General features: G+C 39.4%; 1 protein-coding gene across 1 annotated transcript in view; it reads right to left on the bottom strand.

The window, feature by feature from the left end:
- Positions 1 to 15,323, bottom strand: part of RP1 (RP1 axonemal microtubule associated) — a 302,959-nt gene that overhangs the window by 156,863 nt on the left and 130,773 nt on the right. Inside the window, exon 17 of the mRNA XM_074386610.1 lies at positions 10,803 to 11,015. Coding sequence (XP_074242711.1) covers positions 10,803 to 11,015 — 213 coding nt within the window. The remainder of the gene's footprint in view (positions 1 to 10,802; positions 11,016 to 15,323) is intronic.

The following is a 15,323-nucleotide window of genomic DNA, read 5'->3' as shown; positions in this document are numbered from 1 at the left end:
CTTAATGTTGCTGAACGACAAAGAAAGTTAAGTGCAGAAAAGTAGCTTCGGTATGTGTGTAGCATAGGAAATTTGGGCCTTATCTTAGACCATTTGCATTCTTTCCTGAGATTCCCAAACCTCCTAAATGATGTAGTTGCATACATTAAGGTTTACTCTTTGTGTTATACAGTTCTGTGGGTTTTAATAAATGCATAATGTCTTGTATCCATTATTACAATAGCATAGATAATAATTTTACTGACCTAAAGATCCTCTATGCTTCATCTAATTTTCCTTCCCATACTTCCCTCAAACCCCTCAGCAACCACTGATCATTTTACTGTGTCTATAGCTTTGCATTTTCTAGAATGTCATGTAATCGGAATGGTATAATATGTAGTCTTATTATACTGGCTTCTTACACTTAGCAATATGCATTTAAGTTTCCTCAATGTCTTTTCATGGCTCATTTCCTTTTACTGATGAATAATGTTCCATTGTATGAATGTACCAAAATGTATACCTTTACCTATTGAAGAACAACCTGGTTGTTTCCAGTTTGGGGTAATTATGAAAAAAGCTGCTGTAAACATTCATAGACATGTTTAAGCTCTTGGTCCACATTCATTTGTAGGCATATGGACATCCAATTATTCCAGCACAATTTGTTGAAAAGTTTATCCTTTCTCCACTGAGTTGCCTTTGCTCCTTTGTCAAAAATCACTTCACTGTACTTGTAAGGGTCTATTTCTAGGCTCTCTATTCTGCTCCATTGATTTCTGTGCCTTTTCTTTCACCAACATCACAGTGACTTGATTTCTGTAGCTTTATAGTAAATCTTAAAGTTTGGTAGTTTCAGTCTTCTAACTTTGTTCTTCTTCAACATTATGTTGGCTATTCTGGGTCTGTTGCCTCTCCATATAAACTCAGTTGTATTGAATCTATTGATCAAGATAGTAAGAACTGACAACCACCTTGAGTCTTCCAATATACAAACAAGGAATATCTGTCCATTTATTTAAATTTTCTTTGACTTCTTTCATCAGCATTCTCTAGTTTTCTACATTTAGATCCAGAATATATTTTTGTTAGATTTATACATTTTTGTGCTAATATAACTGGCACTGTGTTTTTCATTTTAAATTCCAATTGGTCATTGCTAGTATATAGGAAAGCAAATAAAATTTGTAGGGCAAGACTCTCAAGCCCTATGTTGCCTGAAATGCTCTGACTATAGTATCAGTCATATTTGAAATTACACATAATTGGTAAGCCCATGTCCAGGGACCTAAGCAACAGTCTGTGTCCCGTTGCCTTTTTCCATTACTTTTTTTTTTAAGTCTTTGTGCCAAGATATCAAACAAGGATGAAGGAAAGGAGAGAAAATAAATAAATAATTTTTTAAACCATTATTATTGACCCATAAGGGACTAATCTTTCAACTAGATAGAAACCAAGATATATAAGCATATTCTGACAGAAAAAAAAAATTCATCAGTCAAACTAAGCACACTGGAACATATTAGAACTACTAGTGCACTTTAGATAAATTATAGGCTTTTCAGTCAAACTGTGTTTCATTATAGTAACCTCATAGTTATTCTTCCAAACTTCAGCTTCTCCATAAACTAGCACATCTACTACAGTGAGGTCAGATTTACGAACTGAGAACAGATAATGTATTAAAAATCAATGTCATTTTACATTAAACACCTCAAGCAATTGCTTATGACTCACACAACTGAAAATTCTTTCTCAGATCCATCTTTTTCCAAAACACCGAACTTGGTACTTACTTCTGGTATTGCACTTTGCAGAATATACTGTATTTGTCTATTTACACTCTTCTTTTCCCCTTTTAAATCACAAGTTTCCTGAGAGCAGGCAGCATGTCTTAGTATATCTACTGTAACACTAGTGACAAGCAGTTTCTGCCTTTTAGTAGAAACTCAGTATTTGTTAGCTCTAACTTTCTTTTTACTAATTTCTGATCTCATAATTTGTTCGTGTAACGTCCTCTCCTCTCTCTGATAAAGAAAAATGGAATTATTTCCTCCCTCTAAAATTCACCATTTCAGGAAATTTCTCCTATTCACCCACTCTGCTCAAATCAACCTGCCTCTCCTGAGCCTTTGCAGAAACACTTGAACCACAACTTGAAAAGGATTACCAGTTAACTATTGTTCTGGATACGCATGTTGTGTGTGTATTTGTCCCCTCCAACAACCCCTGAAGGAATGGTATTTTTAACCTCCGCTAAGTATAATTAGTGAAAATAATAAAAATAAAATTGAATATAACTAAATCTCAAAAGAATAAACCTTTAGTTTCTATTATTCCCTCTTTCCTGATTTCATTTTAAAAAATCTCTGCTTCATCCCTAAACCAGATAAGAACTGATTAAAGAGATGATGATGGGAAATAAAACATGGATTCTGAATGCAAAAGGTGTGCCTTCCTACACATCTGCAGCAAACAGCAACTAGACAAAACCATGTTAGAATATCTGATGCATGGTCTCACCACTGCAAGCTACCATAACGTCTAATGCCCACTTCCCTCTATTTGGCTCCTTTGCAGTAGAACAACTCCTAGTTATCATCACCAAGTGATATTTTAACTTCTCATACTTAATATTTGTTGAGCACTTATCAAACATCAGTTCTTGCTGTACAGTTTGGGGTATTTTAATAAACAAAGCAAACAAGACTCTCCCCACTGTGGTGCCTACATCCTAGTAGTATACGTTCTATATACTGGAGTATTATTAATGCCTTCTCTTTTCCAAGATGAATCACTCAACAGTTTATTCCTCTCTTAAGGCCTATTTGCCCCTGATGGGGAAATCTTTGTTGCTGTCCTTAAGGCCCACTGTATGTTCTTCAAATCTCTTTCATGCTGTAAAGATTAAATACACAGACTGTGGTCTACAACAATGTAACCACTGAGAAGTTCATCTTGCCTGCTGCCCAGAGACAGCTGGTTTATGAAGACGGAGGAGTTGCAACAGAGAACGTGTTTAATACATGTAGAGCAGGGTAAATGGGAGACTGGAGTTTTATTATTACTCAAATTAACCTCCCCCAAAATTTGGAAGCTGGGGTTTTTAAAAGACAGTTTGGCAGGCATGAGGCTAGAGAATGGGGAATTCTGATTGGTTGGGTCAGGGATGAAATCATAGGGAGCTGAAGTTGTCTTCTTGCTGTCTTCAGTTCCTGGGTGGGCAGCACAAGACTAGTTGAGCCAGTTTACTAGTCTGAGTGTCACCAGCTAGTCCATCAGAATGCAGGGTCTAAAATATACCCCAAACTCCAATCTTAGATTTTACAATAGTGATGTTATCCACAGGAGTAATTGGAAAGGTCAGGAATCTGTGGGCTCTGGCTACATGACTCCTGAGCCGTAATTTCTAACCTTGTTGGTTTTACCAAGTCTGTCTGGTGCCTAAACAAGGAAGTGGTTTGCTTCAGAGAGTGGTTGTTATTATTTTTGTTTCAAAGTTAAACTATAGGCCGAGCACAGTGGCTCATGCCTGTAATCCTAGCACTTTGGGAGGCCGAGGCAGGTGGATCACCTGAGGTCAGCAGTTCGAGACTGGCCAACATGGTGAAACCTGGTATCTACTAAAAATATATAAATTAGCCCAGCATGGTGGCAGGAGCCTGTAATCCCAGCTACTAGTGAGAGTGAGGCAGAAGAATCGCTTGAACCCAGAATGCGGAGGTTGCAGTGAGACAAGATCCTGCCATTGCACTCCAGCTGGGTGACAAGAGCGAAACTCTGTCTCAAAACAAACAAACAAACAAAAAACAAGGTTAAACTACAAACTAAGCTCCTCCCAAAGTTAGTTTGGCCTATGCCCAGGAATGAACTAGGACAGCCTGCAGGTTAGAAGCAAGATGCAATTGGTTAGGTCAAATTTCTTTCAATGCCATAATTTTCCTATGTCGTATTTTTCCCACTATCATAATTTTTGCAAAGGCAGTTTCAGTAATAGCAAAATGTAAGACCATTTTTTAGAAAATTCAAACAAAATAATTTATCTTGCATGTGGCTATGTATATAAACACAATTTTATTCAGATCAGGTTTTTAAAATTTTTTGATTAGGTAAAACATGATTTATAATTTTTACATAAAACTAAGACTTTCACTGAACTTTATACTTTTCAACCAACTGGTCTAGCACTGTGTATACCTTACTTTATATGCTTTCATGTGTTTTTATATTTCAACTTCTTATAAATATGAATTACCTTTAATTTTTAAATTATTTGCATGCATAGAATATATTTTGAATGAAGAGGCAAAATTAGACAAATCTGCAATTAGAGAATGTTTCCTAGTTTCTACAAACTAAACTCTTGCCCATAGACAAGCACCCTGCAAGTGTGGGGTGTGTCGGCGTATCTTGGACACAGTGATTACACTTGAGCTTATTTTTCTGACAGTTCCTACATCTTTTCTTCCTTTGTACTCATGCTTGCTGAGTTCCACCCATGTTATTTTGAAGTTTGTTTTTCTTCTTTAAATTAACACCCTTACAAATGTCCCTAGTGAACTGCATGCTGTTTGTTGCTAACTGGAGTTTCTATTGCACCAAATCTATTAAGGTGATTTACTCATACAGGATAAAAATTTCATGGTAACAGAAATAGAAATATTTGTTGTAGGATCAATGTCATTTGATTTAAATGTATTTGCCTATAAAAATGTTTTCAAATGTACAACAGCAGACATGTTGGGACCATTAATGTTTTTATTCAATTCAATTTAGTACAAAAAAAAGCATTTGTTGAATAGCTACCAGGACTAAGGCACTGTTGGGTTTTTAAGGTATAGTAATATGACCATGCATTACCATTTACCTTTTGAATGCACCTTAACTCCCTCTGGAGATTAAAAGCATGCTGTCCCATAGCCTCTAAACATACGCAAACTAGGGTAATTAAGAGAACAGTTTTCATTCAGTTTTCAAGGGTAATGTCATTCCAGTTTAGTGATTCCTAGTCAGATACAATAAAAGTGAAAATAAAATGCTTTGATATTATGTATCAATACTGTTTCTTAAGAACAAGGAAGCACAGACACTTTGAGTAAAACGACTCACTACCAAAGTTTCAAATGGAGAATTTTAAGGTCAGACAATGAAATCAATGAGTCATTAAACAAGTCAAAGAAAACACGACAATGGAAGGAGCAAAAGTAAAACACAAACGATGAGTTTTCTGTGGAGGTTCTTCTCCATTAAAGTACCAGAGTAAAGGTTAAAAATCAATGTTGTCTGAGTGGCAGACACCATCAGGAGGTAGCCTCAGAGTGCTCCTTTAGGCCTCTGCTAATAACATAGTTGTTACTGCACAGAACAACTGGTAACCCGCAGGAGATGATGTTCAGTGACAGCATGTGTGAGAAGCCACAGCAAGGGGCCAATCCCAGTGAAGAGCCAGGACGCCACTGCTCTGGACCGTGCCTGACACTTATGATGGAATGCAGGAAACACGACCCTAAAATGTGGCGCCTTGGCACAGTATTTTAAGCTGAAGTAAATGAGAAAACTGTGGAAGCAGGAAGGTCTCCCTGACCCTCCCCAGCCCACTCTCCTGAAGCAGGCCATAGAAACTGCAATTCCTTCTTCCTTTCTCTCCCAATGCAGGCCACGGAATCTAGAATTCCTCCTGACTCTTCTCCCAGGAACCAGCCCGCAAAACCTGGAAAGGTCACTCTCTGACCTTCCCTGTCTTTGTTTCCCCTAAAGACCCTCATGTGACGGGTGTCCTACTTTATACCCTGGGGAAAGAACTATCACACAGTGACTCCAAGAAAAACCAAAGAGATGGGCCTTACTAAGTTCCCCACAGTTCATTACCATTAGATCAGACCCTTTTGTTCTCCAATCATACTTCTGCCTAAGTGTCTACAAAAATACAAAGTTTTCCCTAGGTCTTTGGATCATCATTTCTGAAGGTTCCTGAGCTACACACCACTTATAAGTGAATTCATTTGTTTTTCTCTTATTAATCTGGTTTTTTTTGTCATGGGGTCTCAGCCAGGAACCTTGCAATGGGTGAAAAAAAAAATCACATTTTGTCTCCTACAATTACAAGCATTAAATTTAGAACAGAAACTCTTCAACTCTGGCAAATCTTTTAATAACTACACAAAAGGAGTCATAATGTCATTTACATGGGTCGGTTTTAGGTGAAGACCTGCTGCAGAGATTTGCCTTCCTGATTGTTTGCTGTGTGAACTTAGGGTTAAGGGGCATTACTACAAACATAAGAGAGCTCACTCAGCCTTGGCATGCAGTAGACACTAAAAACACTGTCAGCCTCCTCCCTTTGTCTTGCTGATCTGGTTATAGTACCAGTGAATTCACCATTGGCCAGAGCAGTGTCACATTTTCCTATGATTTACAGAGTATTCAAGAGCTTCTGGCTTTATGGATAGACTATGTAAAATTTCAAATCTTTAAGCAATAACTTTCCAATGCAATAATTTTTCCAAGAACAGGGTTGGAATTTTTAACAGAAGTAAGAGGAAGCTAGAAACCTCTAGAGAATGTTTGAACCTCCGAATTTAGGAGGCACAAGGGCAAAAGTTACTGACATACAGTGTGATATAGGCCAGGAAGTCCTTCAAAATCTTATGTTAAGCTGAAGATTTTTATGAAAGTCTATTAAGGAAAAAACAAAGTAACAATATTTCCTCTGTAATCCTCAAGGATTACACTCACCTCACCTTATTCTGGGGGTTGACACTGAACTGGTACACTTTGGTAGAGTCAGACCCACTTTTTAAATACTGAAATATTGATAGCAAAAGGACTCAGAGAAATTCTAGGCAAACAGCGGATCCCTGGCAAAACCCCACCTTTGAGCTGAAAAGCCTGAAACCCACAGCCCAAAGTGAAAAATTCCATCCTTGTATGCCCGCTGTCTCCTGACTGGTTCTTTCTGAATAATGTCTTTTTACCAGTCAAATGTTGCCTTTTTCAAAACTACCTATTGCCTGCCCCACCTCCCCATTCTGTGCCTATAAAAATCTAGACTCAGCCAGTAGAGAGGATAAGCAGCTGGACATCAGGGAGAGGCGACTTCACTTCAGAGACAGTGGTTGGACAAGGCAGAGAGATGGCTTAACTTCAGGGCAGAGTAACCTGCCCTTCCAATCCTTTCTGCAGCTCCTCTCTCAGTTGGCAGCCACTTTCATCATCACTCAATAAAATTCTCAGCATTCACCACCCTTCAATTCATCCACAAGACCTTGTTCCTCTTAGGCACTGGACAAGAATTCAGGATACACCAAGTGTGGGTACTCAAAAAGGCTGTCACACTGGCCCTTTTCCCTCACCGGTGAAGGGCAGCTGCCCCATGTGACAAGGGAAAGGGCCCACAGAACTGATACACTGCTGTCTGTGGATGGTGGAACTACGGGAGCATTGTAACACACCCCTTCTGGGGCCTTGGGGTTGCAGGCACCCCCACCTGGATGCTGCCGTGGAGCCTGCACAGAGTTTGCCACTGCTGGTGCTACAGCAGCCAGTCAGTTTTTGCATTCACTTACTCCAGTGCATGCATGCTCCCTCCCATGAGGGGTTGAGCAGGGCACGCTAAGTAAATGGGCACCTTGTCACAAGACCCACAAAGCGGTCAAGAAAATATCCTGCGTCAATAATTCTATATTGGATGGTGAATAGCCATCGTCTAAGCCCCTTTATATCGCCCTCATTTTCCGGTTGCCCCAGATGGGAGAACTCCTCGAGGTCACAGCCCACTGCTAGGGTTAGGCACCAGGGCCTAGATCCCAGCAGGAACAATGGAGCCCTGATAGCACAGCCAGACAAGGCCTCATCCACATCTTGGGGCTTTAAGGCTTCTTGCTCGTCCTGAAGTTTGCACTCTAGGAGTTTCAGTGTATCAAACTGCTTATTAAATACAATATTTTGAATATCGCCCAGCATATAAGAACCTGTTATTTCTGGTTTGCTCCCTTACACAGCTCCCCTTACCAGTGTCTTTTGCATTTAGCTACTATTTTACACACATGTGTTGCCTTCAGAGACCTCAAAGGAGTGACCTTAACCCTCTGGACAAGTCTCATGTTACCAAGCTATGGTGTGCTTATCTCCAAAAGGCCTACAGAACCTCTATCTTATGTCCAGCATTTCTTATTTCAACGTTCTGTGTATCAAATTCCATGTAACCAACTCACTTACGCGCTTTCACCTTTATCAATCAATTTCACTGGGTTCTCCATTTTGGCTATCTCTGCCCCAAAGCAATCGGAACAAATCCCTCTGGCTTTTTTCAAATTGTGAAATGTATCTAAGGAGAAGTGATACATGCATGATTGCCTGACTCAGCTCAGCCCAGCTCAGCATGATTGCCTTCCAAAGTACACAGAAGTCCTGAACCTGGCATTTCATCCCAAGAACCCCTTCAGGAAGGAGAAATAGAAGGGGCTCCCAATATTGACTCACAGCAGCACAATGTAGGCTCACATGGCACAGAGTGGTCACCCACCTATTTCAGAGCCACTCACTCACCTGGTACACTGTCAACAAGGCTCGTTCTTGGGAAATTTCTAAAGAAAACCTTGGTTTTGTGTTTAGAATCATCTCCACCTCACGTATCCTGACTCTGGTCTCCTCATGGGGCAACCTAGTTTCTCCATCCTGTTATTCTCAGTCCCCCACAACAGGGCCATAGGAAGTCAGCAAAGCTGGATGAAGCCTCAGCTCTAAGGCTACCTGGGGACTCGAGGTGAGCTACTTAACCAGGCTCACACTCAGCTTCATCATCTGCAGAATGAGCATGACAATAGTTTCTTTGTGGCAGGATAATACTTCTGTGTTTTCATCTGTACATCTCCACCCAACTTTCTGTGATCACCAGATTCTTTCAATTGAATGGCAAGGACTTATTGCAGTCCCTCAGCCCCATTAGAGAGAGCTGAGTCATCTATAGCACAAATACGAAGAAAAAGAAAAAGCATGAAAATTAAGTGTAGGACAGAAAGATTCTGCTAAAAACTTACAGAGGAAGTTTACTCACTGGGAAGAATAAGATAACTAGCACACTGAGAAAAAATGTGGAAGAGACAGAGACGGGTAAACAGGCTGGAAGTGAAGACCCAAGAAATCACCATTTAGCTAGAGTATGAGGCAGATAAATGGAAAGTGAGCAACCACTGAGCTGTCCCTTTGGTTGCTACCCAGGGAAGATACAAATTTCCAGTGTTGACCCATTTCCCACTTTGGGGTGACACTTATATCTGCCCCCAGAAACTCTGCCTGGCAACTTCCAAACACAAACACCAAAGCATGTATTATATAGTAACACATTATCTCATGGTTCTGAGCACTCCTAGGAGCCACAAGCAGGGAAAGGCTTGTATATCTTGTGAATGCTGAGGATAGGAAAGCTACTTACTGATGTTTCTCCTGTGGGGTGACTGAGCATTAAATGAAATTGTACTTCTAACTAGTCTGGTCATAGTAATAATGTTACCCATTTTTATTTCAATTAGTCCACTTACCAGTGTAAAGACTACAAGCATGACACTTTGTCTCCTAAGCTTGGCTTCCTCTTCCATGAAATGGTTAAAAAATCTACTTCATTATGCCCTTGTGAGTAGATCAGGGATATTAACTACATGTGTATATGTGTGTGTACTTCACCTTTGCACTGTGAGCATCAGTGCAGCTCACCTGACACAAACTCACCGGTGTGCAGCACAGACAGAGACCCAGAGGACCATGAAAGGTCTAAGTCCTACCTCCTCATACTGCCACCAGCTCATGCAAGTTCTCCCTAATAGCTAGACATCATTACTGGTGAAAAGAGAGAGGGAGGACTTCAGAATTTATCCAGAAGATCTAATTTAAACTAAACTATTTTAAACAATAGATGGAGAGAGCATTAACAGGAAGGTTAAAGATGCAATCTTACCTGTTCCTCACCCCACAGAAGAATTATGAATATATATAAACTGTTGTGTTAGTTATCATCCATATCCCCTCCTAAGGCTCAAGGAATTAAAGAAAAACCTCTATCTGGACACAGTATCTCAGGCCTATAATTCTAGAAGTTTGGGAGGCCAAGGCAGTGGATCTCTTGAGCCTAGGAGTTGGAGACCAGCCTAGGCAATATGGCAAGACCCTTTTCTACAAAAAGTACAAATATTAGCAACACATGGTGGCATGCACTTGCAGTCCCAGCTACTCAGGAGACTGAGGCAGAAGGATCACCTGAGTTGCCATGAGCTGAGACTGCATCACTACACTCCAGCCTGGGTGACAGGGTGAGAATCTGTCTCTCAAAATAAAAATCCGAAAAGAAAAACCCCTGATATTTAGAATTTAAAATAACTTCCTTAGTCAAAGTACAGGGTTTCCAGTGGTGGAAATTCAGGCACCGAAAGGAGCAGAAAGGAAACGCTGTTGAGCTGGCCTTTCTAGAACCTTGGTTCTCAAAGCATTTTCGTAGACCAGCATCAGCAGCCACAGCTGAGAGCTTGTTAGAACCGTAAACACTTGGGTCTCATGCCAGCCTTCCTGAATCAGAATCTGCCGCCTAACACAACTCCCAGGTGATCTGTACATATCTTACATTTCAGAGGCATGTTTAAAGAGTCAGGATTCCTCTCTTATCATACCAGTCATGTGGCTGCTCTCCTCATTTATTAAAAACACCAGTCAAGGCAGACCACCACATGTAACATTCAGTTTACAAAACCCACTCATAAAGTGCTATTCTCAAGTCTGCAGCTGGCAAATGTCTTAAATATCTGCTGAGAGAAACAAGAGCAGATGCTTACTGTTCCATCGCACCAGCCATCCTTAATTCTTAGATACATTTGTGCATTTTTCATACTTTCAAACATGCAAATCCCAGGGCTGATTTTATGTACTTTCCAGTAGGATTTTTCAGACTGGCTTCCCACTCCAGTGCAGCTTCCATCAGGCTGGAGACACAGAGCCTGGCACAGGCTTGTAGCAAGCAGAACCACAGCACTGTTGAGGAATACCCCCTTCAGAGCAACAAAACAGAACAGAAAGGCAGTCAATGACAGGCTCGCGTTTTGCTAGAGGGAGTCAGCTATGGAGGCAATTCTTACAGCAGCCACAGTGATCAGGATCTTACTGGAAGCTCAGTGGCTGAAAACGAGCAAAAGAAGTAAATAATGTAACTGTTACACAAAGGTAAACAAAACTAAAGGAGGTTGATTACTTCAGTTATCATTTGTTTACAGTATAAAGGCCAGCATCAGATGCTACAGTGATTTTTTAAAAATACAAAACACAAATATTTCTCTTAAGGAATTAACTATCACCTTAAAAAGTAATGGTAATATTAATATAAAACACAATAAAAAAGTATGCTATAAGAGTAACTGAATTATGGAATACACTCTATGGACATTTAAATATATGCATAGAGGAATTAATGTAAAAAGATATCAAATACAAGTATGATATATTTAAGAAAATCCTATGTAATCATTACCTTAAGAGGAAGATAGAGGGCTGGGAGCGGTGGCTCACGCCTATAATCCCAGCACTTTGGGAGGCTGAGGTGGGCGGATCACCTGAGGTCAGGAGTTCGAGACCAGCCTGGCCAACAATGGAGAAACCCCATCTCTAAAAAAAATAAAAATAAAAATAAAAGAGGAAGACATAGAAGACTCTTGAAAGTTATTTAGAAATACACTAACAAAGAACTGATAAATAAATATGCAAATCACAAAAGATAAAATACAAATGGTGAAAAAACATAAGAAAAGGTAATCCACATTAGTAATACCAAAAAAACAAGCTAACATTAGATGTTCATTCCTCTAGAAAACTGGCAAAGCTCTTCTCCTTAAGGACCATACTCAATAACACTGAGGTCAGTGAGATGGGTGTTTTCCTACACTGCTGAAAGTACTAAGAATTGAACTTTACCCATAGATGTCTGACCTTCGCCTCAGCTTAATTTACCCTTGGAGTGTCATGCCTGACAGGAGTGGTGTTGTTTGCCTAGGGAACTTGAACCAGCCAGAGAGCAATAATGTGACTTAGGGTAGGGGGCTTTGCGTAAGAAAGTGTCAAGTGACCTCCTGAGAGGCTGGAGACTGAGACCAGCCACACAGACTCCCTACATGATGAAGCCCAGTAAAGACTCTGAATACTAAGGCCCAGGAAGCTTCCTTGGCTGGCAATACTCCGTGCATGCTGTCACACACCAGTGCTGAGAAAGCACCTCTATCCAGACTTCATGGGGAGCGAACCACCGCACATCTCATGTTTGGTGCTTTTTCATAGAGCACCAAACGCCTTATGTGTACTCTTTGCTTAGCCAATTTTAATCTGTATCCTTTCTCTATAATAAACCGTAACTTTGAGTAAACAATTTTCAGTGGGTTCTGTAATTTCTTCCAGTGAATTATCAAGTCTTGATAGTGGTCTCAGGGTCCCCCAAACTCTGTGGTTGATGTCAGAAGTGAGAATAATTTTATATTCTGTTCCCCTTAACTTTATAGTTGGTTTAACTTTCACAGGAGTAAAAGCTGGGGCAACTGAAGAAATAAATGTGGCAGTATGTTCCCAGAGCCTTAAAAGTTTCATATTCTAACCCTTAAGTTCAATTTTTAATTTTCTAAGCTAAGAAAACAATAAATGATGTGGTCTAAGGCATATGTCAAGGTATATATTACAGTATCATATGCAGAAGTGGCAAAAGAGAAAGACTAAATGTTCAACAACAAAAAAGGTATATATGTGTGTACACACATAATACTTACATTTGAATACTATGAAACCATTAACCTTAAGTTTAACCTTAAGTTAAATAACATATGATCTATGAGTTAAAATTATGTTGTTGTGGGAGAAACAGTAATGTGAAAAAGTGTTTATTCTACAGTAAGTACAGACATACCTTGTTTACTTGCACGTCACTTAATTATGCTTCACTTTATTCACTTCACAGACACTGCATTTTTTTTCTTTTTTTAGAAATTGAAGGTTTGTGGCAACCCTACACCATGCAAGTCTATCAGTGCTATTTTTCCAGCAGCACGTTCATTTCATGTATCTGTGCCACATTTGGTAATTATCACAGTATTTCAAGATTTTCATTATTATTATATCTGTTATGGTGATCTGTGATCAGTGATCCTTGATGTTAGCTATTGTAATTATTTTGGGGTGCCATAAGCCATGCCCATATAAGACAGTAAACTTAATAAATGCTGTGTGTGTTCTGAATGGCTCCACTAACCAGCCATTCCCCTATCTCTCTCCCTTGCCTCCCTACTCCCTCAGATACAACAATATTGAAATTAGGCTAATCAATAACCCTATAATGTCCTCTAAGTGTTCCAGTGAAAGAAAGAGTCACATATCTCCTGCTTTAAATCAAAAGCTACAAATGATTGAGCTTAGTGAGAAAGAATGGTTAAAAGCTGAGACAGATCTAAAGCTAGGCCTCTTGTGCAAGGCAGCCACTTTGTAAATGCAAAGGAAATGGTTTTGAAGCAAATCAGAAATGCTACTCCAGTGCTGATATGGGGACGGTTTTAGTGCCTTGGATATAAGATTAAAACCAACCACAATATTCCCTTAGCCAAAGCCTAACCTCAAGAGCAAAGCCCTAACTCTCTTCAATTCATGAAGGCTGAGAGAGGTGAGGAAGCTGCAGGAGAAAAGGTTGAAGCCAGCAGAGGTTGGCTGATGAGCTTTAAGGAAAGAAGCCATCTTCACAACCTAACAGTGGAAGGTAAAGCAGCAAGTGCTTACAGAGAAGCTGCAGCAAGTTACCCAGAAGATCTAGTTAAGATACACTAAACAACAGATTTTCAGTGTAAATAGAACAGCCTTCAATTGGAAGAAGATGCTATGTATGACTTTCACAGCAACAGAAGAGAATTCATTGCCTGGCTTCAAAGTTTCAAAAGACAAGCTGACTCTCTTGCTAGGGGCTAATGCAGTTGGTGACTTTCAGTTGAAGCTAATGCTCATTTATCATTCCAAAAACCCTAGGCACCTTTGAAATCATACTAAGTCTACTCTGCCTGTGCTCTAGAAATGAAAAAATAAAGCCTTGAGGACAGCCTATCTATTTATAGCATAGTTTACTGAGTATTTTAAGCCCAATGTTGAGACCTACTGCTAAGGAAAAAACAACTTCTTTCAAAATATAACTATTCATTGACAATGTGCCTGGTCACCCAAGAGCTCTGATGGAGATGTACAAGGAGATTAATGTTATTTTCATGCTTTCTAACACAATATCCATTCTGTAGCCCATGGATCAAGGAGTAATTTCAACTTTCAAGCCTTATTATTTAAGAAATACATTTCCTATACTATAGCTGCCATAGAGAGTGATTTTGCTGATTTGTCTGGGCAAAGTACATTGAACACCTTTTGAAAAAGATTCACCATTCCAGATGCCATTAAGAACAGTTGTGACTCATAGGGGTAGGAGGTCAAAATACCAACAATAACAGGAGTTGGAAAGAATTTGATTCAAACATCACGAATGATTTTGAGTGGTTCAAGACTTCAGATGAGGAAATAACTGCAGATGTGGTAGAAATAGCAAGGGAACTAGAATGAGAAGTGGAGCCTGAGGATGTGACTGAATTGCTGCAATCTCATGATCAAACTTGAACAGATGAAGGATTACTTCTTATGGATGACAAAGAATGCCATTTGTTGAAATAGAATAAACTCCTGATGAAGATACTGTGAACACTGTCAAAATGACAACAAATAATTCAAACTATTGAATAAACACAGTTGATAAAGCAGCATCAGTGTTTGAGAGGATTGATACCAATATTGAAAAGTTCTACTATGAGCAAAACGCTATCAAACAACATCACATGCTATAAAGAAATCTTTCGTGAAAGAATGAGTCAATCAGTGTGGCAACCTTCATTGTTGTATTATTTTAAGAAACTGTCACAGCCATCCCAATCTGCAACAACCACCACCTTGATTCATCAGCAGGTGTCAACATCGAGGCAAGATCCCCACAATGGCAAAAAAGTTACAACTTCCTGAAGGCTCAGATGATGGTTAGCATTTTTCAGTACTAAAATATTTTTAAATTAAGGTATGTACATTTTTTTAAACATAATGCTGTTGCACACTTAACAGGCTACAGTATAGTAAATATAACTTTCACATGCACTAGATAACTCAGGAATTTGTGTGACTATATTGAGATACTCGCTTCATTGCAATTGTCTAGAAATGAACTTACAGTATGTATGAAGTTTTAATATAAGTAGACTTTAGCTGAATACCAATTTAATAGCTATGTTATACTAGTTAAGACAATTATT

This window comes from Saimiri boliviensis, chromosome 15 (assembly GCF_048565385.1).
Source record: "Saimiri boliviensis isolate mSaiBol1 chromosome 15, mSaiBol1.pri, whole genome shotgun sequence".
Taxonomy (NCBI): domain Eukaryota; kingdom Metazoa; phylum Chordata; class Mammalia; order Primates; family Cebidae; genus Saimiri; species Saimiri boliviensis.
Note: the sequence above shows the minus strand (reverse complement) of the source record. Positions and strands in the feature narration are given on the sequence as shown.